Source organism: Protopterus annectens, chromosome 2.part0 (genome assembly GCF_019279795.1).
Source record: "Protopterus annectens isolate FY-2018-M chromosome 2.part0, PAN1.0, whole genome shotgun sequence".
Classification (NCBI taxonomy): Eukaryota; Metazoa; Chordata; order Ceratodontiformes; family Protopteridae; genus Protopterus; species Protopterus annectens.
Genome location: NC_056728.1, coordinates 1,346,892,514 through 1,346,919,808, shown reverse-complemented (window position 1 = coordinate 1,346,919,808; position 27,295 = coordinate 1,346,892,514). Strand labels below are relative to the sequence as shown.

Below are 27,295 nucleotides of genomic sequence, written 5' to 3'. Positions count from 1 at the left end.
CAAAGATTTTACCCTCTCCAGTCCCCTCCTTCACTTCTACTGATTATTCTTAACTTCTGATTGATTTCCCTTCTGACCATCTGTTTTCTTTCTCTTGCTTCTTTTTTCACACTTCCTATATCCTCCTACCTCGTGCTTTATCACTACATTTTGGTCACCTTCTCTTCTCTTACTCACTTACTGGCTACTCCTATGCTAGGCTATGTCCTTAATACTAGTGCCAGGCACAACTTGTACTTTTCCACTTTGTGCATACTTCATTTCTGCATTTTTTTTAAACTACATAATAACCGTTCCTTTACCTGCTTTCATATTTTACACTGTATATTCAATTGTTGTTTGCTTTTTGTCATTGTTTGATTGTTTTTGATTCTTTGATTGTTTTGAACTGTAAAGTTTATAGTATGATAGTGGAGCTTTTCTCCTCGGGCCTCTGCTGAAAATGGACATGTATCCAGCCAGACTAGCCCGGTTAACAAATGTAAAATAAAATAAAATAAAATAAATAAATAAATAAATAAATGTTTGGTGGTGGCAGATAGGAGCCAGTCTTCTAGATAGGGAAACACTCTGAATCCTAGACACCTCAGGTGAGCCGTGACTACTGCCATGCATTTGATGAACACTCTGGGGGCTGTAGTGAGACCAAAGGGCAGAGCTCGGAACTGGTAATGACTGGCTCCCGGCCGGAAGTACATTCTTGATGTCCTGTCCATTTTTATGTGGTAGTAAGCATCTTGAAGGTCTATTGAGCACATCCAATCGTCTTTCCCTAAAAAGGGAAGTATAGACTGCAGTGTGACACCATTCGGAACTTTGACATCTTGACAGATTTGTTTAATTTGCTTAGGTCTAATATGGGCCTTCAGTCCCCTGTTCTTTTTGGCACCAAAAAGAATCTTGAGTAAGTTCTGAATCCTATTTGGTCTGCAGGGACTTCTTGGATGACTCTTTTTGTGCAGTAACTTTTGAATCTCTACAGTTGCTTGCTCCCTTAGATTGGGTGGAACATCTGGGATTGTTCTGGTCTGTGGAACAGGATTGGAAAATGGGATGGCGTATCCTCTGGATATTATTTTTAGTACCCATTTGTCTTTTGTGATAGTTTGCCAGGCTTCTGGGTACAAGGATAAACATCCCCCGACTGCCTCCAGAGTAGACCAGTTGGGCCTCCTTTCAGGAGTGCTGATAAGGGCGTCTGCGGGCCCCCTCTGCCTCTGGGGTGGCGTCTACCATTATTGCCTCCCCCTGCAAAAGGAATCACCCCGTGCATCCTGGAAAACTCTCTGGGATCTTTTGAACCACATTTTCCCACTCTTCTGGCCTTTAGGATAAGGTCTTGAAAGTACAGAAAAATGTACTCCAACAGCAGACAGTGTTTTTCCTTCCTGATCGCACCAGGTTAGAGCGTCTTTTACTTTGGGTCCAAAAAGTGAGGAACCATCAAAAGTTGAATAAACCAAAATGTAAGGCAAGTACTACCACTCTGTGAATGAAGCAACTTCACTTTATTAAAACAATAAAAATTATAAAAAATAAAACAGTATCATAAGCATTTTAGGGTAAATCCCTTCATCAGATGATAAAGTTACTAATTGCCAATGAGAATCAATAATTTACCCTCCTTTTTGCTAGAGCTGGTTTTAAAGGGACAACATAATTTAATGCTGGGGCTTTATCTTAGACTGGGAGCGGATATAAAATGTAAGTACTTGCCTTACATTTTAGTTTATTCAACTTGGATTCTTTTGGCAGCACTTTTAGTGGAGGAGCCCATTATCTGTGTTTTTCAGAACCATCAAAAGGGGCGTTAGTAAAAGTAGACTTAAAGGGCTCCACAAAATTGCACAAGCGCATCCAGGAGTGTCTCATAAGGGAAACTCCGGAACCCGCTGCCCTGCTCACTCCCATCTGCTGAGTAGGATACAAGCCTCATGGAGGAGATGACAATGGAATTTAAGGTGGACAGCTGGGAGGAGACCTTCTCATTCACCCCCGCAGCTAATGTACCTTGTAGAGCATCTCCTAGCTCTTTCAGGAAATTTCTTTGTAGCCTTGTAAAGTGAGATGGGTAGTTCAGTGATCATAGTGAGAATGTCACTTCCTGTACCTGTCCATCATTCGAGAGTCTTTATGAACAGATGAGGAAGTCTCTGAAAGTTCCTTCTTGGTGGCTGTTGCCACCATCATAGCATCTGCAGGTACCCCCTTAGTGAGGAAATCCTTTCCCGAAGGAGCTGACAAGAATTTGTTTGGCCTTAGAGGGACTGGTTCCATTGTGTCAGATGACTCCCATGCCTTTCGACTGACCAGGTCCATTAGCTCATCGAAAGGTGGAGACACCCAGGAGGCTGAAGATTGAGACCCAAAAGCCTTCAGGTACACTGACTCCTCATCAGAAGGGGTGGTGGCCTGACAGCCATATCTCTGCTTCAGGATCTCTAGAATACCTGCAAATGAGATATCATCAGAGGACGACTGTGGGGACCCTTCTGACTCATCGAGGTCAGTGTCTGAAGTGACGGACTCATCTGGTGAGACTACGTCCTTCCTCTTGCAAGTTCTCTTCCGAGATGGCTCCTCAGAAGGATATTCTGGGGAGGCCTTGGAAGAGAGGGGTTCGCCCATTGGAGGATCCTGTGGCTCTGGATCTCTGCTGGCCTGTGGAATGGGTGGTGCCAAGCCAGTAGCTGGTGCCTTAGGGGGATGAGTGCTAATATCCATCTATGGTGCTGAATGGGTAGACAACACACTCCTCTTCAGCTCAAAGGTGGATCCCACCGGGTCTGAAGACTCCCTCAGCTCCGAGGAGACAGAGGAAGGCACCAGAACCAACGAGATCGGACCCAAGGCCGATATGGGAGCCAAGCTAACCTGGGCCGATGCTCCAAGGAGTAGACTCGGCACCGAAGATCAGGACTGAGAATCCCTCCCCCGGGGCCGATTGGGGAACCCCGGCTCCCAGACTCTCCGAACGGCAACGAGAGAGTTCGAGCAGAAGTCGGCTCCGTGAACACTGAAGGGGGTCTCGGAACCGATGGGTCTACAGTAAGCGGTACCAAGCACTCTGGCTCCGAAGGTACAGCTTGGCTCAGAGGAGAAACAACAGTGGGTATAATTGGTACAGTAGGGTCCGAGACCAAATGGGTGGGAGCCGAGAATAATTTAGTCAGCGCCAGCGACTTCAGGAGTCTGCGCACCACCTGTTCCACATCATCGTCCGATAAGCTCCTGGTGGACCTGGAAGATAGAGATGGAGACCGGTGCGGAATTGGAGATCTCAGTGTCAGAGAAACCGGTGAAATATCCATGGACTGGCTCCGAGTAGAGGTATCTTGCGGCTCAGAGGACTTTGGAGCCGAAGTACTAGGTTTGTCAACTAATATGACCTCCGACAGCTCCGAGGATTGTGGAGCCGAGGAGGTAGTGGCCTTAGAGATTTTTGGTAGCTTGACTGGTGGCTCCGACTTAACCAATGCTGCAGGTGAATGTCTTTTCTGGGAATTTTCCTTTTTGGAAGAAGGAGAAGAGGAAGAAGAACTATGGATAGCTTCCTTAAAAGTTGGCTTTAAGAGCCCTTTCAGGATCAATTTGTTTCTCCTTTCTTGAAGTACCCCTGCACTGAAAGAATAACAAAAGGTGCAGTCTTCTTGTAGGTGAATAGCACCAAGGCAATAAACACATATAACATGTCCATCTGTGATGGACATTTTTTGTGAGCACTTCTGGCATTTTTTAAAGCCCAAAGGCTTATGTTCCCTCTCTTTTGGGTCTTTGGACATAATTAAGATAAGACCACAAAAACAACAAGAAAATTTAGCTACTGGACTATTGAACTGTTAAAGCTACATTGAATAGTAACTATGGGAAACACAAGGAAACAGACAACCAGGTAGAAAAAAATAGGGCCTCTAACTCTAACGGTCCCAGACAAAACAACAATTAACTACAAGCCCTCTAACTTAAACGGGCTAATAGCTCTCTAACTTAAACAAGCTACTAATAAACTAAATAGACAGAAACAACAACCACTACAAGGGATACAAGTAGGCCTACAAAGCGACGGCAAAAGCCATGCCAAAGGGGATAAAACTTTAACTATTTAACTGTAATGCAATAAAATGCACAACGATTTCAATATAACTAAATAGTAAGCTATCTATTATCAAATACAACAGTATAGAGGAAAAATAAGAGAAAATTTGTCACAACTTAGCCACGGCCAAGATGAGCGCATCCAACCTTGTAAAGTGGCAAACGAGATCTGGGGAATTACACCACTGCATTGTGGGATACCTTCTTGCCACGAGCCAGGTTTGAGACTTTCAGCTATGTATTCGGCCGAGTCGGAGCCGAGAATCGGCTCCGAACCCATCATTGTAAGAATGAAGGCGCGATAGGACAACATAACATCCTTTGTTCTTGCAACATAAAATCTAAGTGAATAACATGCATGCAATGCATGGGGGTATTCTTCAGAATTACAGCATGACATGTAAAAGACTGGCAGGTGAAGGTTGTGGTTAAGATTTAACTCACTAACTACTATAGGCATAAAAGGAGGAATTAGTATATATAAATGCTTTATCTTTATAAAAATCTGAAAGGGGATTTCAACAGACAAAGCTTGCAATTCTGGGATCTTCCTACATGATATACCTGCCATACAAAAAAAAGTATTCCAAGAAAGATATTTCAAGTCTGCCAAATCTGGAAGAATCACATTTGCTAGCACCAATTTGGAACTAAGAAAATCACCTTAATCTGTGAGATTTTAACGTTTGAATTAAAAACTCATTATCAGAGAAAATGGGGGGGGGGGTGCCAAAGAGTCCTGTGGTTATTTATGAGAAATGCATCCTTCACAGGTGTATCTGATATCAAGATGAGGAAGAAAAAGGTACTAAACTTTGCTCTTGATTCAGGAGATAAATTTGACTACTGCACAACATCCTCCAGTAGTGGAAAATTCTCTGCAATACTGAAGAAATAAGGAAGCACTGATGGCACTTTAGCAAACAAATATTAAATATAACTGCCAGAGAGATGGACTCCTCAGGGATCTGATATGCATTTTGAAAGTGGATGCTCAACAGAGTTCATAGAACCCTCAATACCTCCAGATATAGGGAAAAACAGGTCCTGCTCCCCCTCATCTTTTGGAGTACTACATTATGTCCATGCTGATGAAATGTATAGCACTAACTCCTTAATGAAGAAAGTCATGGAAGGACTGAAAGGTCATAAGAGCTGCTGTCCTCCACAAGATGCATCTGTGATAGGATAATTCAGAAGCTGTTCAGGCATCTTGAAGTAGTCACCTATTAAAATCTCCATCCCACTGCTGACACATCTGTGGTGACTATAACTGATGGAGTTGACATCTAGAAGAGTAAATAGCAAAAGCCATCCACCATTGCAAGTGATGCTTACAACCTCTGAAGATGTGGATCTGGTGTGATACAGAATCCACAGTGTGGACTCTTAAGGTTCACTGTAGAATTCTGATATGGTGTCTGGCATGACAGTACATGGGAGAAGCTGCTGCCATTAAGACCCAGCTACTTGAGACAAAGATAGGCCAAGGATTTGATAGTCTGAGAAGGGTCAATGTTTCACTTTGAAGAGACTGGATCTTGTCTATGGGAGGGCATGCCCTGCATTACTGGGTATCCAGGTTGCATCTGACAAATGTGAATAGTGATAAAGACATTAGTTATGACTTTGCAGGATTTACTGTTATTCCTAGAGAGTAGAATAATGAAGTCAGAGACTCCTATATTGTTACAAGATCTTGAATGGAGGAAGCAGCCAGCAGTCAGCCATCCATGTAAGGGAATACCTTAGCTCCCTGCATCCAGTGGTAAGCTACTTCTGCAGATGTGCATTTGGTGAACACTGAGGGGAGGCCAAATGAGAGGGTCTAGAACAGTTAATGACTGGCTCAGACTTGGAAACATGGAAATCTCCTGAAATCTTTGGTAATTTTGATGAAGTGACCTTGGAGGTTGAAACAGCGCATCCAGTCTCTGTGTGCTAGACAAAGAAGGCATGAATACACCAAGGTCATATAAAAGGTTTGTTTTGGAATATATGCATTTAGGCACTTAGATGTGATACTGCCCTTAGGCCCTTTGTTTTTTTGGCACTACAGACAGCCCGAGTAAATTCAGCCCCTTTCTGATCTGGTAGGACATCCTGAATAACTCTTTTGCAAAGGAGTTTTAAAACCTGCTACCTTGTCACTTATTTTAATAGGGGTTGGACTTCCAGGCACAAATGGAGGAAGAGATAACAATATCCTCAAATGATTTCAAGGCTGCTTATGATCAACCATAGGTGACCTGTGGTTGCCCAATGATTTCTTAGGACCCTTCCCTCTGGGCCCAAGACCTCAGTGAAAATTACACTGGGAATTAGGGGTTTTCTACATGTTTCTGTTGATACATGCCTTGTCTAAACTACATTTGATGTTGGCTACCCTGCATCCTTTAAAATTTACAATAAGACATGCATAATTTAATATGTACAGCTATCAGCATTCCCCTCCTTCTTCTCTCTGAAGATGTGTCTTAACTTTGGGCTCAAACATTGCGTTTGGAATGGGAAATTAATAATCGTCACCTTTGTGTCCTCAGTGAAGTCAGTTAAACGAAGCCAAACATGCTGGAAAAAGTCTATATCAGATCCCATGGCCCTAGCAGAACCCTCGGCTGTGTTATAAGACACATGCATCATGAGGCTGGCCATAGCTGAACCTGATGCTAACTGAAAAATTAGTTAGTCCTTAGTAAGTATGTCTGGTAACTGAGCAACTGACTGGTGCAGTCTGTCTGAGATTTCTCTCTGGAAACCCACCATGTGGGCCAAGCGATTAAATGCCCTTAGTGAAAATTGATGAACATATATACTCATTTAGTCCACTGCTTTGATGCTTTATTTGGTGTGTAAACCATTGATACCTATGGTGCTGCTGCTCTTTTAAGAGGAGATTCAGAAAATAATGCATTTGTTTTGTCCAAAAAAAAAAAAAAAAAAACTCCACGTCCTGGGAGGTCAAAGATATGCTCTATTTATCTTGTTACTGGACTTACTGTAGCCGGTCTCCCCCATAAGGCACCACCCAGAAGACTTGCTAGACAGATCTGAAGACATGCAGCACTCACTATGGGGAGGACAATGGCTCTGTGGGCCACCCCCAAGCCATTATTTCCAAGGCTTTCCTAAACTTGTGGTTATCAGACTGGGGATGCTGGTGAATTTGCATGTTCCTCCTCATCAAGAACTGTAGCAGGTGATTCAATTTCTGATAGAAAATATTTGGAAGGGAATCTCTAGAATGAATAAGACTGCTGCTTGTAAGCTGAAGGTATCTCACAAAGCTGCAGAAAGCCCTGGGTCCCTGGTTTCTGTTATACAACTGGTTGCAAGGCTAAATTCTTAGTCAAGAATCGTTGTGCTGGTAATGGCAATGTTGGGGCACAGAATCAAAGGTATCACAGCAACAATGGCTACTAGGTTGATATTAACACTACTGTCAAGGTCAGAAGCATTACAGCTGAAAAAATAGGAGCTTTTGTAGTTACAAATGCCCACAGTACAAACACTGACCCCCCCCCCCCCCAAACATCAAGGCCAGGAAACTTGATGGCAGCAAATATTGACTGGAAAGTAAAGGTCAAAAACATCCAAATACAGACAGTTGAAACCAAGACAGATTTCAAAGCCTCAATCCAATGCAGACAGCGCAAAGGTCAGTACTGGCATGGCTGGTACCAACACCAAGAACTGTGGAAACAGTGAGGATAATGTTATGTCCTGAGTTTTGGAGAACAGAAAAGTCTACTCTCTGTTCCCACAACAAACAGTTGGGATCAGGGTACCATAAAGCCTTGCCTTGGCCTTAAGAAAATATACTGTAAGCCTACATTAACAACAAATCTATAATGACAGAGGCTGGAACTTGCCTTGACACTGAAGGTTTGAGGATCAAAAGCTTTTACTGCTTAGTTAGACTTGTTTCTGTGTTAAATCCAGTATCTGATAAAATTCACAAACGTTGTGCCTTGGAAAAAGAGATAAGTGAAATCAGCCTTCTTGACAGTCTTGATAGGAACCTGCTTAACAAAGGGCTTCATAGTTTTCTGTCTGACCTCTTAACCTAGACGAGGAAGACAAATAAGAAATTCTGGGTATTTTTTTCCTGGGAGGAGAAGGGATGAATACTTCTTGATGATTCAAGGTAAAAACCAAGGTTGGCCTCACTACAGAGCTATCTGGTTTTGAAGGATTAGCTTGAGTAGCAAGGGTCTTATAAAGATGCAACGCATAGCTGTGTAAGTAAACTTATTATAACAGTAAATGTTTGAATGACCACTGCTGCACTGGCCTTAGCTATATGGGTTATATCCTGCATTGGATATAACAGCCAGCTTCTAAAGCTTCAGGGCACCTTCCACATTGCCAAACCATTAGTCTGCTCAAGCCGAGCTGACTAAAACGTCAGGTTTTGGTGCCAAGTCCTTCAGAGCTTTCATGCAGTCGAGAAGAGTGCAGCTCTGTTGGCTTTCGATGATTAACAGTCAGCTAATGCTGTTCCATTACTAGACAAATTCCCTTCAGGGGAAAGGCTTTACAGTCACATTACTGTTTTACTTCAAAAAACATCTTCTAAAGAAAAAGTAAGCACTTATAAGCTATAAAAATGTTTTGTTGACTATCTTGTGACTTTTATGCACTTTTAAACAGCAGTGCACTTCTTTACTTTTGTGGTACTCTTCTGTGGAGAAACGGATTATCTTACTTTTGGGGGGCTGGAAAAGTGATAAAATGTACTTTTTACTCTATTTTCTTCTGGGAAAAACTTATTTATTTCGATTTTACTATTTTAATAACTATTGCTGCTAAACTTCCCCAGGAAATAAGCATGATGGGAGAAGTCAAAATTTCATTTTTGACATCTGGAAGGTACTGAGAACACAGCCAACTAGGCTACTGCAGCAGTGATTAATCTCTCCTATTTAATATACTTATTAATGAGCTCCACACCTCCACTCACCATGCTAGTTTAGTTCAGTACGTAGAGGATTCAACATTAATATGTGCAGCCTCAACAATAAATAAGCTCCAAGACATTACCCAAAAATCTTTCTTCTCTGTAGAAACCTAGCTCAATCAAACCTCCTACTCAACCCCAGGAAAATTAAGTTAATGGTTTTTACCTAAATAAGTTGCCAAAATCAAAAGCAATTTTCCCATTAAGTCAGCAAATAATATTGTCATTGAAACTGTAACTGACAGTAAACTTCTAGGAGTTATAACAGATGACAGTCTCAAATATGACCAGCATACACTGCACACCATTAAATCTACTCACCAGAAACTAGGCTCCCTTTATAGGATGAATGGGTTCCTTACAGATACTGGAAGGGAAACTTTAGCCACCACCTTCTTATTGCCGACTCCCTTATACACTGCTCCAATCCTAACAAATTTAAACAATACTCAAAGAAAGAAACTTGTCTCTCGCTACAATTAAGCAGCTAAATTTGCCACCAATCTCCCTCATAAGACCCACCATTGTCATACCTTAAAGCAATTAAACTGGGTTGAACAACACAACTACTCAACATATTCGCAACTTAATACAGCACACAGACTCATTCATCATCCAGAAAAATGCCCTGCACTACTACTATCCAGCAAGGGACCTCTGCCCTAGTAATAAAAAGTTATGTTCTTACCATAATGTTCCATCTGTGGTGTTCATCTTCATTCATTCATTAATGGGTGTCTGTTCCATCCACAGAACCGAGTTGGCCTTATAACAAGCTCGTGCCAGCCAAAAAACTCTTGAGCTAAGCTTTACCCATAGTGCCCCTCTCCCTGTTACCTCAGATCAGGTTTGCCCGTGATAAAGAAAGCACAGGCTTTTTCTGATCAGGTCCCCTAATGCAGGATTTGGACCATATCCGAACCTTCAGAAGCCCCTTGGAGGGGGAAGGAGGGTGGGACGTAATGAATGAATGAAGATGAACAACACAGATGAAACATTATGGTAAGAACATAACTTCTTAATCTGATGTTGTTAATCTTCATTCATTCCTTACTGATGGGACAGAGTCCCTAGCTACTTTTATGTCCTGGGAGGCCCTTATGGAAGGATGTTCCTGAGTACCATTGAACCACAGGATGCTCTCCCTCTGGAGACCAAATTCAATTTGTTATGAGTGATAAAGGTATGAGGGGTAGCCCAAGTTGTAGCTGCACAGATATCATCCACTGAAGCCTTTGAGTGAAAAGCAACAGAAGTCGCCAATGATCTGGTGGAGTGTGCTTTGACCTTGCTTGTAGATTATGTTGGTAGACAAAGGATATACAATTTCTCAACCAGGTCACTTTAGAAACAGAGTTTCACAATTTAGGACGTGAATAGGAAACAAACAACTGGTCTGATTTATGTACTGATTTACTTCTGTAGAGATAAAATCGTAATTGTCTATGTACATCCAGCAAATGAAGGCAGTATTCTCCTTTATTTGAGTAGTTAGGAAAAAAGACTGGTAGGTCAACTGTCTGGTTAACTGTCAAATGTGAAATAACTTTGGGCAAAAAGGAAGGGTTAAGTCTGGAGTGATACTCTGTCCTTATTTAAAACCATGTAAGGGCGTTTTATGCACAAGGCCTGAAGCTCAGATATGCGTCTTGCTGAGGTGATGGCTACTAAAAATAGTGATTTCCAGGATAAGAACTTTACATTGCAAGTGGCAGCAGGCCCAAAAAGTGATCGTGTCATGGACTGCAGTACTAGTGTTAAACTCCAAGGTTTGATCGGCTCTTTGAAGGGTGGTCTGATATGCGAGACCCCTTTCAAGAAGGTTTTACAGAGACGAAAGGAGATTAAGGAGGAGTCTTGGAATCCATTATGGAAGTTTGAGATAGCAGCCAAATGTACTTGAATGGTGGAGGCTGCTGCTCCTGCATGAAGAAGACCTGACAGATAATCCAAAACCACACTAACAGGAGATGAGCAAGAGTCTAGTCCTCTCTGTCAAGACCAAATAAGGAATCTCTTCCACTTGCTAAGAGTGATTTTCCTGGTGGATGGTTTATGTAAAGCCAGAAGAATGCTACATATCGGGGAGGTAAGGTTATTATTCCTGGCAATTACTGGAAGTGGAGAAACCAAGCTGTCAGCTTGAGACTGGATATGCTTGGGTGGATCAACCCCTGCGGGTGCGAGATCAATTCCCGAGTTGGATCCAGAATCCATGGTTGGCATACTAGGTGAGGCCAAAGGAAGGGAAACCATACTTGTCGGGGTCAGTAGGGTGCAATGAGGATTATTCTGCTTCTCAGCTGAAACGCCTTCTTTAGAAATTGTGGGATCAGGGGAAGGAAAGGGAAAGCATACAGAAGTCCCGTGGGCCAATCGTGTATTAGTGTGTCCCTTGGGGACTCCCCCTGCGGGGAAATTAGGGCAAAGTAGCTGCTGCATTTGCAATTTGCTGGAGAGATAAATAGGTCACAGAAAGGCTGGCCCCAGCAGCTGAAGATCTTCGCCGCTATGGCTGAATTGAGGGACCACTCATGAGGCAGGAGGATACATCTGCTCAATTTGTCTGCAATCATGCTGGAATTCCTGGGAATGTGCATTGCTATCAGAAAGTGGCTGGAAGCTATCACCCATTGCCAAATTCTCATGGCTTCTCGACACAACAGGTAGGACTTGGTTTCCCCTTGTTTGTTGATGTACCAGACCACTGACATGTTGTCGGACTGGATAGCAATTGGCAGACTGGAATGCGCACAATGCTAGAAACATTGCCCTCAGTACTAGAACATAAATATGTAGGTTGGCCTCCATGGTTGACCAAGTGCCTTGGACCGTCTTTCCTGAAAGTGCCCCCCACCCACCCTATAAGGTAAGAGTCCATGGTCACTATAGCCTTGGGTTGAGATGGAGAGAAAGGACGACTCCATAGGTCTTTTTCTGGCTTCATCCACCAAGGTAATTCTTGTTTGCATCGCTTTGTTATGCGGATCTGAAAGGACACAGGATGATGCGAAGGGGACCACTGTGTTAGTAGGAGCCATTGAAGAAGACTCATATGTAGTCTTGCTAGAGGAACTATTGTAATTGATGCTGCCACTGAACCTAGAAGTTGAATGACAGCTCGAGCTGGAACTTTGTCTTGAGAGAGTATCACCCGGAGTTGGAACCTCAGTCTTTCTAATCTGTGATCTGGAAGGGAGACTATGCAAGACTGGGTACTGAAAGTTGTTCCTATAAATTCCAAGGTTTGAGAAGGAGTCAACTTGCATTTCTCCCTGTTTATAGAGATTCCTAGGTATTCTGCTAGTTTTAGAGTGTAGTTTAAGGCTGTAGCCAGTAGATGCCTGGTGGGGGAGATAAGGAGCCAATCATCAAAGTACGGAAACATTTGGAATCCTTGCAGTCTCAAGTGAGCTGTTACCACAGACATGCATTTGTTGAACACTCTGCGGGCTGTACAGAGTCCAAAGGGCAGCACCCAGATTTGGTAATGATTGTCTTCCAGCCGGAAGCGGAGAAATCTTCTGGAGCGTTTGTCCATTTTTATGTGGTAATATATATCCTGAAGATCTACTGAGCACATCCAATTGTCTTTCTCCAGGAAGGGTAGGACAGACTGAATTGTGACCATCTGGAATTTTGTTTGATTGACAAATTTGTTCAGAATGCTGAGATCCAAAATTGGTCTTGAGTCCCCTTTCTGTTTTTGGCACTAAAAAGAACCTTGAGCTTGGATGACTCTTTTTTTGAGACAGCTTTGTTATCTCTTAAGCTGCTGCTTCCCTTTGACTGGGTGTTACATTAGGAATTTGTTTTGATGCCTTTGGGTAAGTATTGAATGGTATGGGATAACCTCTAGCTATGATATTCTGCACCCAAGAATCTGCGGTTATTGTTTGCCAGGCAGGGTGGTGCAGAGAGAAATGTCTCCTGACTGTTTCCAGAGGAAAGCAATTAGGCCACTCTTCCAGAGCATTGGTAGGGCTGTCCAGAGAAAGAATCTCTGGACCCTTGGTTACGTGGATCCCCTTTGCCTCTGTAGGTGCATCTTCCTGATGAGTTCCCCCCTCTGCCTTGGGGAGTAAATTCGCCATGTTTGTCACAGAAAGGACCCTGGGATTTCTTGTGCCACATCTTTCCACTCCTCTGATTCCTACAGTAGGGTTCTTAGGGGGTGGAAAAATGTATGCCCATGGCAGAGAAGGTCTTGCCATCCTTTTCACATCTGGCTAACGTGTCCTTCACATTTGGGCCAAAAAAGGAAGAAGTTGCCACTGCAGCATTAAGAAAGGAAGACTCAAAAGGGTCCGCAAAGTTGCAAAGGCGCAACAAGGCGTGATGTCTCATGACAGAACCCACAGCTCTTGCCTCCCCTTCACTAGCATAAGAGATTAACTGCATGGACAAGTTGGATATGGATTCCAGGGTCGCAAGCTGCAAGGCAACTTTGTCATGTACTTCGCCAGAAACTGCTCCTGCTAGGGTTCTGGAGAATGCTGAGATTAGGTCTCCCTGAAGCCTAGTAAAGTGTGCCAAGTAATTCAAGGACCAAATGGCAAAGGTTGATGAGGCAAACACTCACTTCCCTAACCTGTTCACCACCTGAGACTCCCTGTTTAGTGGGTGGACAGTCTGGCTCTCCTCGGCGAGCTCTTCTTAGTGGCGCCGCCACCACCATCTCGTCTATTGGTATGCCTTTGGACCAGTGTGGACTTTCTTCAGGGAGGGACAAAATTTTGTCTGGTCTCCGGGGGATTGGTTCAACAGTATCAAGACTCTTCCATGCACACTGCACGACAAGTTGGATTAGTTCGTCTGCAGGCAGAGTCACCCAAGAAGTACAGGGTCGAGCACAAAAAGCCTGCAAGAATACAGACTACTCAGAGGAAGGGTTGGTGGGCTTCCATTCTCCCCGCTGCTTTAAAATTTCCAGTACGTCTCCAAAGGAGACATTCTCAGGCAGAGATTGTGGGGACCCCTCCCTTTCATCGTAGTCTGCATCTTCAGTGAGGGACCCTTTGGGAGAGTCTATGTGCTTCCTCCTGCACAATCTCTTACATAGTACCTCTTCAGCGGGGGCTTCTGACAAGGACTCTGAAGAGAGGGCATCCTGTGTTAGGGTTTCTTGAGGCTCTTGTGCTTGATGTCCTGACGTGATGGCTTGTACCAGCTGCGGTTCAGAGGGAGGACATATCTGGAATTCTGACGCAGATGGTTTGCCTACAGAGGCAAGGGCCCTCTCCATTGCTTGGAAAGCTGGCCTGCCTGAAGAGGGGTGGGAGCCCAAAACTGAGAAGGACAACGTCAGAAGCGAGGTCACATCTCACTCTGACAAGTCCATTGCCAAGGAAGGAGCCCTAAGATGATTTGGTACTGCCAAGACTCCCGGAACCCTAGTAGATGGCGCCGTAGAAAAAAATTCAGCTCCATACTAGGGGTCATAGTGCTGGCAGCCCAGTCACAATCCCGAGGATGACTCGTCTCTGAGTGACATGAAGACCAAAGGGTCGGCTTTGGAACCATGGTGAGGTTCATCAGTGGAGCTGAAGAAGTGGGAACCGAAATAGGTGTCGGTGCCGGGGGCTTCGATACCTGCAAGGAGGTCAAAGGAGGAGAATATGCAGGAGTCCGTGGAGAAAAAATCCCAACTCTGGTTGGGAGGGGAGTCCTGGAAGGTGTTGAAATCTCTCTGGCCATTAGCAGCTGATCCACAAGTCGCACCACGTCCAATTCAGAGAGGCTCCTGGAAGATCGGGTTGATATCCCCGACAGAGAATCAGGCTGTTCCAAGAAAGGGCTATACTGCTGCCCAAAGAATGGATCTACAATAGGGGTGTATCAGGTCTGAGTTACCATTTCTTCTATTGGCACCGTGGTCTTAAGACCAGTAAGATGTATAGGGAGAGGGGAGGTGACCGGTGTTGGATGTACTATTGTTGGTGCGGAATAGGATGGGGCTGAAGCACTAGTTGGAGCCATGGTCAGTGCAGTAGACATTATCAGTACTGTGGCTGGTAACAGAGGCAGTGTCACTGAAGACTGCACCGAAATAGATGATCATGGTCTTAGAACAGAGGTCGGCACCAGAGAGGGCAGTTGAGGCCCCAGAGATGAAGTCATTGGTGCCAATTTAGGTATTTTTGGTTTTGGTTCAGTAGATTTTTTTTGTCACTAGAATGAAGTGAAGAAGGGACTGAGTGATTTCTTCTCTTATGCTCTTTCTTAGGTTCATAGATTGGTACTAGGCTAACTGCCCTTGTGAGCCATTTTAAGCCTAGCCAGTTATCCCTTCTGAGACTCAAACCCTGCACCTTGTGTTTGCAAGGCAAACACCTTAACCATTGGACCACCCGAGAGGGTGAGCCCTTCAACTCAGATATAGCCTCTGAAAAAGGAGATTTTAGAAGGCCTTTTAGAATTAGTTTGTTCTTTCTCTTGTTTAGGGTATGAGAACTGAACCCTTTACATTTCGCATGGCGGTTGAATACAGAGGTGCGGAACACCCAGGTAATAGATACAAGATAAATGAGTGTCCGAGTTAGGCATTTTGTGACCGTATTGGTCGCACTGCTTGAAACCTGTTGTCCCCTTCTTTTCAGACATGGTGGGAACAACTGATAGCAAATATGTATCTCAAACAAAAACAATACAAAGTGCAAACTCTAAATAAGAGAAAAAAAATGCTTTTTCAAGGAAAAGGGAATGAATACCAACAATGGTATTTAGTTTACCTCAACAGGTAAGAGGAAAGAAGGTAGAGAGAGGGAAGGCCTGTACCAACAATGGTACTTAAGATTACCAAGTTGGTAAGGAAAGCAGGAAAAAAAAAACACTTAACAGAGGGTAAAAGATTAGTGACTAATGAGAGAAGAGGATTATCAAAGTAAAGAGGAGAAATTCTGTGGAAAAAAGTTTTAGAATAATAATTTTTATAGTACTGAGCTGAGAGCTGGCTTGACAAGTCTTGATATTACACGGCAAACAAGATCTGAGGTAACAGGGAGAGGGGCATTACAGGTAAAGCTTAGATTGAAAGTTTTTTGGCTAGCACAAGCTTGTCATAAGGCCGACTCGGTTCTGAGGACGGAACCGACACCCATCAGTAAAGAATGAAGATTAACAAAATCAGATCAAATTTTTACTTACAAATAAGTCAAATAATGTTGCAGGAGACTCGCTCTACGTTGTTAAACTCTGGAATCGTATCTCCACACAAATAAAACTCTCGGACAAACTCAATAGTTTTAACTTAACCAAACCTGGTCCTGTGCATGCTCATCTACAGGTTAAGACTGTGTTCACCGTACAATACTCTCTTTAAACCGAATACTCTCAACCTCTCACTGAAATTACTAAATATTTTTAAGTACTTTTCCGTTATCGGGGCAACACACGTCATGAGCGGTTGGAATGTTACCATGCTGTCACGTCTGAATATCTGTAGAAGATGCATTTTGATGCAACTTTTTCTTCACTTTCAGCTGCTACAGCATGGTAACATCGCAAAGGGTCATGACATGTGTAGTCCCGATAACAAAAAAAGACCGTATTTTTAAACCAATAACCATCTGCTTGCAGACAGATTGTGCTATTCTTTCTTGAGCTGTTAATCAACTTCCTCAGGAATAAAAAAAAAGGACCGTATATTTAAAGCAATAACCATCTGCTTGCAGACAGATTCTACTATTCTTTCTTAACCTCAATCTACTTCCTCAGGAATATTGACATGTATTCACTACATTCTGTGGGAAATGCTTCTTTGTGGTGTTTCAGCCTCTCTCCCAATTTTCAAAAGTGTATGCATTTATTCTTGCACTGTTTTTCTGATATGGTTTATATATTATGCTAATTAATTACATTGCTCCTAGAAATATTTCAACACTTGTATAATACACAACACCACATTTTTTTCATTCACGGTAAACATTTCAAGCTCTCAGGTTCTTTCGACTGCTTCTGATATATGTATAGATGCGCCAGCGCGATAACATTTCAACCGCTCATTTAGTTATATAATACATTCGGTGACAGTGTGCAAGGCGGGCTTACATTGCAACTGCTGATTACAGGTGTTGCCCTGATAACGGAAAAGTACCAATTTTTATATATAACTGCTGCCTGTACAATCCACTCAGCTGGATGTGGGCTTTCTCTTTAGTAACTTCCACCTCTATAAAATCTTAGAATGTGTGAACTGTTTGTGTATAAATGTAAATACAAATGTAACTACATTGTGTTTAAATGAAACTTACTATAATGCAATGTAAGCAAATGGAGCTTTTCCCCTGGGCCTCCACTGAAAATGGGTACTACCCAGTTGGATTTTCCTGGTAATAAAATAATATGAAGAATATATTAATAAACAAGCCATTTTATTTATTTCCATTTCTACTTGTTTACTGAAGTTGAACATTTTCAGGTTCAGCCCAGACTTATACAGAAAAAAGATAAAGTAACTGACTATATTAGAAAAGATTTGAGTAATAAAGGCATTTTAAGCAGACAAGTACAGTATGCAATTTTAAATGGACATTAAGACATGCATAAATGTTCAGCAGAATATGTTTATGTACAATATTTACTTCTGGACAAATTACATTATTATGCAGTCTCATTAAGACTTAAAATTTCCTTAGGCTCTAAGGTTACCAAAAGTATTTTACAGAACTGAGTGAATGGTGGTTCAAATACATAAGTGTTGCAAATTTAATTAATGCTCTCAATATCGGTGCAGTTCCCTCCTTGTTAACTTTTCTTAGGTGAAGTCTTTTTCCATTTATTCATCTTCCTTATTTTGTTTAACATAAATGCACCTCTGCATTTTCAATTTTATTTTTACATTGTTAATAAAAAACGGTTCAGTCTCTGTTAGAATATCCTTTTAATTTTTACCTTTTGTGTCGCTCTTCGTCCATAAGAAGGAAGAAGCCTCATAGTTTTCTGTGATGTCACTCCCACCTACAGAACAAGTTACAGAGAGTGAAAATGGACACACTATACTAACAGCACTCTAGTTCAAAAATGTTAACTGTTTAATCTTATTACAGTCTGTAATTACAAATTCATGTAACTCAACTTCAGTGAGTATGGATGATTTGCATTTTATAGCCATAAATGACAACAGGCTCAAATGTTTTATTAGTCTTTATCTTTGGTACTTGTGTATTACCACAACCACATTTGTTGCATGAGAAGCAGCTAACGTCCAAGCCCTTCTTCTGCCGACATATGCTGGCAAAGTTACTTGGCAAACGTGTGTTACTGAAGTGGCTGCTAGTACAGCGACTTTTATTTCAACATATTTAGCTGTATGGGGAAATGAAAGACCACATATTTTACCGCTTTCAACTCACTCAATAATACGCAATTACTGGTAGCTCTGGACAGTCGTTCAGTTTGTAAGACAGTTTGTAACGGCAATGTGTTAACATCGGTCCCTATTTTCCGGGAGTTTAACCCATAATTATTTTACAATTTCCACCGATTTCATCTAGCAACAAATTGGGAGATATGCGAAGAATAGCAAAAAACAGTTACAGTGCTGTTACATCATGGTGCCTTGATTGCTGAGGGTGGTATTTGCCTTGTGTTTCTTTCACTTTACTTCTTTACCTAGGTACAGCACAGCAGTAATTAATCCATACAACACCCAAAGTAGATTCAGCTTGCAAATGTATATTTCTTTTGACAATATTTTAAGGAAGATGGATCTCAACACTTACAACCACACACACTGCACATCAACACAACATGGGAGGAGTCGTCTGTACCGAAATTCTGACAGTTGGGGCTACTGGTCTTGGTCATACTCAAAGTCGCATATTTTATTATTGAAATAACGCAAAACAGTCAGTAGTTAATGTTTCAGTCAAAATTAGAAAACTTTCTCAGAAAATGGACAACTGTGAAAAACTATCACTTCTTCCTTATTATTGAGTGGCTTGCAATGTGGTTGCGATAATACGCAAGTAGCTTATTTTTTTTTTTATTTTGGAACTTCAGTACTCCCCCCATTTCACTTTTACAGAGTTGTTGGATTGTAGTACAAGATGCAGACTATGTATAGCACTAACTATCACAAGAAATTAGAATTCAGCATGAGTTTCAGTTAACAAGTAATTTTATTACAAACAATATGGCAGTTCAGCATAAACAATGTTAACACTTCAGTATCCTATACCAAACTACACACACACAGTATATGTAAAGAATTATGGTCAAGACTAGTCTTAAAAGGGCTACTCTACATATCTGTATCAAAACAGCAATAAGACACTGTACATACACAAAATATATAGATATACCCCTCAACTTTTATTCATTTTCCAAGACATCTCTCCCCAGTTACAAAGAAAAATTACATTTTTCTTTTGTACTAGAAATAAGCAGACTCCGCTTGGATTTGTAAACGCACTTTCAACTGAACCTGTAGAAGAATAAAAATTAGATATGAACAATATAACAATATACAAAATTTTATGAAATATGGTTACAGTACTTGAATGACCCAGTGACTACAGTCACATCTGATAATGTGGAGGTACTCAAATAAGTCAGCCACCCCTGGACACAAGGACTACTGGACATCTGACTGGAACTACTCGAGGAACCTGCAGCAGGAAAACTTTGTGGCATGTTATCAAAGCATACAGCAGAACTTTTCAGTCAAAAGGCTACACTGAATTAGAAACACTGGATTACAAGACTGGTCAGTACTTAGTTTGTCATTACAAATAATCAAACTTATACTTCCATCCTTGTCTCAAACACTCAGTTGACATAAATTAACCATTGGTACAATAATGCATTTGCTACACATTAATCTGGTAATTCTTAGCTCAGTTTGATTTGAATGGTTATCAGGAACACTGAATACAGGTCGACACTAATCAGAAATTACTCAGATGTGTCATCTGTCGTCAAACTACAGTACCATCACTAGTCTTCACTATAAAATAATGTGGTTCTGCAAATTACCGTAATATTACAACTGTGGTGTGTGGTGTCCAACTTTTTCTCCCTCTCCAACTTTGAGTATAGCTTGACCAAGAAGCAATAACAGGTAGTGATTGTACAGAATGATGGCAATCACAAAACATTTTGTCTGAAGCTTCTGCATTTAGGTCATTACTTTTCACAGTATGATGCAGTAATACTCTGGGGTTTAAGCTTTGGCTCTAACATCAGCATATCAGTTTGTATTTGCCGTCAAAGCATGAGTTGCAAAAGGATTACTCTGGTGGTACTATGCAGAGTAGCTTGATTTGCCATTACACCTTTATGCATATCAGGTTATCTTAGTATCTTTTTGGCTGTTTGGTCTGCTCTCTCAGCTTCACCACTTGACAGCGGACATTGAAAACTCAACATAGTATGAGTAAAAAAGTAGTCCGCCATAGTCTCTGGGAATTTACTGGACAAACTCTGTACCATTCTCTATAGTCAGCTGTACTGGTACAACATATCTCAAGAAAGTACAATTGTGTACACTTACCATAAATGTAGATGTTCGAGTGTATTCACTGTTGCAGTCATCACCTGTGGGTTATCCCTGCTGTGGTAGCCCTTGGTCGGCCCGAATACCAGAGTCAATTTTTTTTTGCATCGGCTGCAGTCACCTGTAGTCTGACGTCAGGTCGTCAGTGCTATAAAGCAAGGCAGCAGACATTACATCAGTTTTTCTTGCTCTAACCAGTCTAAAGCACAAGGAAATAAGGAAAAGTGGTCCTGGTGGCTAAAAGTCACTGTGGGAAGCTTATGTCCCCCTAGGGGAAGATGTGATATGGGGGATGGAGGGAGGGAAACCAGGACTGCAACAGTGAATACACTCGAACATCTACACTTGTGGTAAGTGTACACAACTGTACTATGTTCTTCGTGTTTCACTGTTGCAGTCATCACTTGTTGGTGGATTCCCAAAGCTGGGGAGAGGGGTAAAAGGATAGGTAAGAGTCCTAGGCATGGGTCAGCAGGCCCTGCAGAACTGCGGAGGCAAACCCTGCCCTAGACTTAGAAAAATGAGGTAGGTGGTAATACTTTGCAAATGTATGGAGAGAGGTCCAGGTGGCAGCTTCCAAGATGTCCCTGATGGGTACTCCTCTGAGGAAGGCTGTGGAAGTGGAGGTTGCCCTAGTGGAATGGGTACGGATAGACTTGGCGGGGGGGGGGGTTCCCCATGTAGTCTGTAGCAGAAAGGGATACAGTGTATTTATCCATATGGACATTGTTTGTTTGAAAATGGGCTTCCCCTCTGCCCCAGGAGGCAAAGTTGACCAGTAGTTGGCCTGTTTTTCTGAATGGTTTAGTACGTTCCAGACAGTATCTGAGTAGTTTGTGCACATCTAGCGAGTGTAGAATTCTTTCCCACTTGTTTTGGGGTTGGGAAATAAATTGGGTAGGTGCATAGCCTGGTTGAGGGTCACATCAGATACCACCCTGGGCATAAAGGAGGGGTTAGTCCTCAGGGAGACCCTGTCTGTATGGAAAATCATGAAAGGCTCAACAGCCATGAGAGCCTGACATTCTGATACCCTTCTGGCTGAGGTGATAGCTAGTAGGAAGGCAGTCTTCCAGGAGAGTATTTCAATTCTGTAGAAGCAGCAGGTTCGAAAGGAGGTAAGGTTTGTTTTTCTAGAATATAATATAATGGGAGGCTTTCTGGGACGTCTGATATTAGAAGCCCCTCTGAGGAATTGCTTAATCAAGGTATGAGTGAAGAGGGGTGGGTATGAATCGCAATGGGCAGAAATGGCTGAGGCATGGATTTTAATAGAGGAGAAAGAGAGGCCACTATTGAGCAACTCAGCTAGGTAATCCAAGATAAGAGGGATGAAAGGATGGGCGGTACTGGCCCCGTTGGACTTGTTCCAGAATCTTTTCCATTTCCCTGTGCATGATTTTCTAGTGCTGGGCCTTTTGGCCTCTGTGATGATGTCCAGGACCCATTTGCTTAACAGGGACTCCTTGTTGGCTTTTAAGGTATAAGCCATGCTGAAAGATTAAGAGTCTGTAAGTCTGGGTGCAGTATCTCCCCCCCCTCACCTGGGTTAAGATGTCTGAGATCAGGGGAAGCTGCTTGGCGGGCTAAAAGGTCAGGCTGCGCAGTAAGGGATACCAATGCTGCCTGGGCCAATCTGGAGCAATGAGGTTGGACTTTGGTTGCTCCTCCCTTATTTTGATCAGTTTGTTGGGAATAAGGAGCAGAGGAGGGAACGTGTATACAAAGAGGGAGTTCCAGGGGAAGGTCAAGGCATCCACCTTCCATGCTAGGAGGTGATACTCCCTGGTACAGAACCTTTGCAGCTGGTGGCTGAGGTGTGAGGCAAAGAGATCCACTTCCAGAGTCCCCCACTCTGGAGTGATTTGCAGAAAGATTTCTCTGTGGAGCTGCCATTTGTGGGGGTCCAGTAAGTTTCTGCATAGGTGGTCCGCCAGGGTGTTGTTGACCCCTGGTAGGTATTGGGCAATTAGGTGTAGACCCATGAAGGTGGCTGTAAGCCAGAGGCTCATGGCTAACCTGCACAGGGGGTAAGACTGCCCCCCCCCCATTTGTTGATATACCACATTAGGGTGGTGGTGTCTGTTTTTATAAGGAGAACCCATGGCCTTGGATGGGGACTGAAAAATGTCAGAGCCTTTTGTACTGCCATCATTTCTTTCTGATTGATGTGCAAGTGTAGTTGCTGGGCATCCCAAAGACCTTGGGTGCACCTGCCTGCTAGGTGAGCTCCCCAAGCAATGTCTGAGGTGATGGTCTGGCCAGAAGGGTGGAGGATGAAGGGAAGACCCTTGTTCCTGGCACAGGCCTCTCCCCACAAGAGAAACTCAGCCCTTATACATGGGATCAGAGGGAGAGAGGTCTCTAGGGACTGAGAGTGCTGGCACCAAAGCTTCTTTAAGTACCATTGAAGTTTTCTCATGTGAAGCCTGGCCAGTGGAATGAGAAGGATGCAAGATGCCATGTATCCCAGGGCTTGCAGGAACTTCCACGCAGTGAGGTGACTTCTGGAAGCCAGCTGGGTAAAGTAGAGAGGCAGGAAGCTCTGCTTTTCTGGGGATAGGAAGGCCAATTTGGGATGCTGTGTCTAGCACAGCTCCCAAGAAAATGATCTCCTGGTGGGGTTTTGCTTTGATTTATTTTCGATGATAGTGAACCCTAGGGAAGTTAGAAGTGATTTGAAAAAGAGAAGGTCCTGCAGCAGCTTCTCTTTGCACTCCCCCTGAATGAGGCAGTCGTTCAGGTAAGGGTAAATCTGTATATTTCTCTGTCTGCAAAATGCTAAGGCCAGGGCCAAGCATTTGGTGAATACTCTGGGAGCAGTAGATAAGCCAAAGGGCAGCGTAGGGAACTGAAAGTGTTGTGAGCCTGCTCTGAAGCACAGGAATTTCCTCCACAATTCCCTGATGGGGATGTGGAGGTAGGCATCTTTTAGGTCTAGGGTCACTAGCCAGGCATTTTTGTTAGCATAGGCAGCAGCTGCTGCAAAGTTAGCATTTTGAATCTGGGGACCACCAGGGAGGTGTTCAGAATGGATAGATCCAGGATGGGGCGCCAAGTGTCCTCTTTTTTGGGCACAAGGAATAGTCTGGAATAAAAGCCTTTGCCTGTTTGATCTGAGGGGACAGGTTCTACTGCTCCCTGGCATATGAGACTTTGGACCTGTTTCAATGTCTCTGCCCACTGATTTGGAGGCAAGTCTGAGTACCCTCTTGGGATTGGGAGTTCACTGAAAAAAATACTTTTTCAGGGATACAAATTCTCTAAGACTCATTGGTCCTTTGTTAAAGATAGCCAATTGTCTTTGAAGAGGGAAAGCTTTCCTCCTAGTTTTTGATGAGTGAAGGGGGGGGGGGGGCATTGTGAGTGTTTGCCATAGAAGTTTGGCTTAGAACCCTCCGCCTTAGAGACGGAAGTGGTCCATTGTTTGCTCCGCTGCTGGCCCTGGGATAGGGGCCTGGATGATCTGTTCCTGCGGGTCTTACCTTGGTCCTGTCTGCTAGGTGCAGGGAAGGCTCAGTGCTTAGACGGAAAGTTCCTGCTGAATCTGGGAGGCTGAACTTGAAAGAAATCTTTTACCATTTGCATAGATTTTGCTTTCTCTTCCAGCTTTTTAAGCACCTCTTCTGTTTTTCCCCTAAACAAGCGCTCCTTACCATAGGGGTGCTAGGGTGCATCAATAAGTTTAGACTTGACATGATCAGGGAGAGTCCTTCAGCCATGCATGCCTCCTAATAACAGATCCTGTCACCACTGCCTTGCTAGAGGCGTCTAGGGCGTCATATCCACATTGTAATGAGTGTTTGGCCCCTTGACAAATAGAGTGTAGTAAATCTGCTAACTTTTTTGAATTGGCACCATCAGGAAAGGTAGCAATCTTCTGTTTTAATAGTTCCAAAGTGTGTTGTTGATATCTTAACATATGGAACTGATAATTGAGTGCTCTGATGGCCAAGGTTGCAGAGATGTATACTTTTTTTACCTTATCTGTCCAGAGCTCTGGAGCCTTTGTCAGAAGGAAGAGGATTCTTGGCAGAACTAGTCTTAGCTCCTTTAGGTACCTGTGTAATGACCTCTGGGTCTGCAGCAGGATTTCTGTACAGGTATTTGTGAGAATCCGGTACTCTGTAGTACCTGTCTGGTTTACTGGGAGCAGGAGGGAGGGTGTCAGGGGCTAAAGCTGGATTCATGGAAAACATCATCCACCACTTCTACAATAGGGGGGATGGCCAGGGGTCTGTGCTGGGGCAGGTCCAAAAACTCTAAGTCTTTTCTTAGTCCTGAGATTCCCATTGGAAATGTTCCCTGAATGAGTGAAGAGTTTCCCCAAAGGAAAGGTCCTCTGGAGGGGAGGCAGAAGAGATGGATTCCTCTGCATCTGAATCCTCATAAGCAGTTAAGGGATGCTGAATAGTCTGATTCCTCAGAATCCTGTTCTGTCATAATTTCTCGAGAAGGGTGCCTTTTCCTTTTATAAGTTGTGGCCTGACTACCCCGTATAAGGGAGATGAGATCCTCAGCCATTTTAAGCATTTGTGCTTGGGGTGGTGGAGCAGTAGCAAGATGGTGACTAGAGGCAGATTTACTAGGAGTGGCCTGGCTTCTAGGCCTGAGAGAATCTGTTGGTCTGAGAGAAATGGTAGTTGGATGGAAAGACATCGTTTTTTGTCTAGATTCGGTACTGCGAAAGGCCTCCTCAGAAGCCGGTGCCTGCATCGCGGCTCCAGACCCAACCGGTGCAGAGACAGCTAAAGGCTCGGAAGACTAAGAAGATTTCTGCGGCATACCGGACTCAGAAAGGGTCTCTGGTAGAGGCCTACGTAGATATCGAATTGGGGATCAAGGGCTACAAAAGCGCCTCACTGAATTCCAGAGAACTGTCGACCCTGCTTAGTGGTAGCATCGTCAGAAGGTTTAGCCTTGTGCGGACTGTGTCCATCTTTATCTCTATGTTTTTTCAGAACACCCACAGATTATTGGCTGACAGACGCCATATCGGAATGTGAAGATGGAACACAAAATAACTGTCTGCAAAAAGAGCTCTATGGCGAATGGTTCTCGCATTAAATAGGGCACAGAACTGGTAATGGGGGACATTGTGGTCTGGGCCTAAACAAGAGATGCAGTAAGAAAGGAAGTCTCAGTGTGGGATCTGCTTTCCACAGGCGAGACAATTGTTAACTTTTTCAGACATGGGTTAGTGCAAGAAAAAAGGATCCCCAACAGGGTTCTCATCTTTAGACGTTTTCAGCTGAAATTCAACTTCTGGTAGCAACCGACCGGCACTCATGTGAACTGCTTCTGCTACAGGCTCCACGGCAAGAAAGACTGATGTAATGACATTGGCTGCCTTGCTTTATAGCACTGACAACCTGACATCAGACTACAGGCGACTGCAGCCGACACAAAAAAATTTACTCTGGTATTCGGGCCGTCCGAGGGCTACCACAGCAGGGATAACCCACAAGTGATGACTGCAACAGTGAAACATGAAGAATATCATGGTTTTGACTCAGGCTGTAAGTTGCTGGCTAGGTGTAGTTGGTACATGAGCTATTTCAATGTCACCTGAATAACAATTAACATCATCATAGTTTTTGACACTAAACTCACATAAATCAGCTGCTATCTTTTGCCAAGAACCCACTGACAATGTTGTTGGCATTGAAGATTCATGTGGTTTGTGCATAATACAGAAGTGACACTTGTGACATTAAAATGGCAATATCTTGGTTAATGCCTGGCTACCACATGGATATTTCAGCTTCATCTCTATACTTTCCAGGTTCTTCAGGATTCTCATGAATTTAGTGCAGCATTCCTGCTTGTTGATTTACATGTACTATGATCCTATCGTGATATAGCAACAGACCAACATATTCTGACAACTTTGCTCAAAGTATTTGTACATAAATTGTCTGGTTTAAGTCCAACAGTTTAGCCACTTATTATACACATATTGGACAATTGCTAGCAACTCAGGATCTTCAGCAGCTTGTTTGACGTTTTTTTAGAGTTTTGGTGGTTATGGGCCTTGTCATTATGATGCTTTTGCACATAAGCTGCTACATCACTTTCTGTCTCAAATTAAGTGTTGGTGACATGCCAGACTTCTGGACAACATATTAACAACAGCTAATTGTTTAACCAGTAGATATAGTGCTTTAGCACTAAACTTTTTCAGTCTTTAACAGTCTTTGGTACTTTGTCAAGATCATATGAAATGACAATGCAATTAGTCTGTGATCAGTCTGTACCTGAAAAGTCCTAAAAGGTATATGGAAAATTTCTTACATGCCCACATACAAGACATTCTTTTTTGCTTGATAAATAACTATTCAGTGTCTGTTAACATTTTGCAGAAATAAGCTGAAGGACATAACACTTCTCATCTCAGTGGAGAAACACAGACACTTGCATCTACACAAACTGTTGCAGACTTAGCAACACTGTAGTATGCAAACAATGGAGCAATAGAAAACAAGAAGTTATGTACTCACCATAACGTTCGATGTATGTAGTTCATCTAGCCTCACATTCTTACTCACGGGTTCGGAGCCGCCAACTTTTATTTTCTAGCATGAAGTCTCTTATTGGCTGGGCTAAACAGGTATCCCATGTTGCACTGCCCCATAGCCCCAGATCTAGTTTGCTGCAAATCCACAGTCACACCTCATGCATAGCAATAACCCACTACAGTAGAACACTATCAAGGGGAATAAGAAAAAACAATTACCATTGTA

At 43.0% G+C, this 27,295-nt stretch overlaps 1 protein-coding gene across 1 annotated transcript in view; it reads right to left on the bottom strand.

Moving 5' to 3' along the window:
- The window catches only part of BBS7 (Bardet-Biedl syndrome 7), a 1,778,061-nt gene that overhangs the window by 1,613,897 nt on the left and 136,869 nt on the right, over positions 1 to 27,295 (bottom strand). Inside the window, exon 2 of the mRNA XM_044061529.1 lies at positions 17,948 to 18,013. Within this exon, the coding sequence (XP_043917464.1) occupies positions 17,948 to 18,013 (66 nt within the window). The remainder of the gene's footprint in view (positions 1 to 17,947; positions 18,014 to 27,295) is intronic.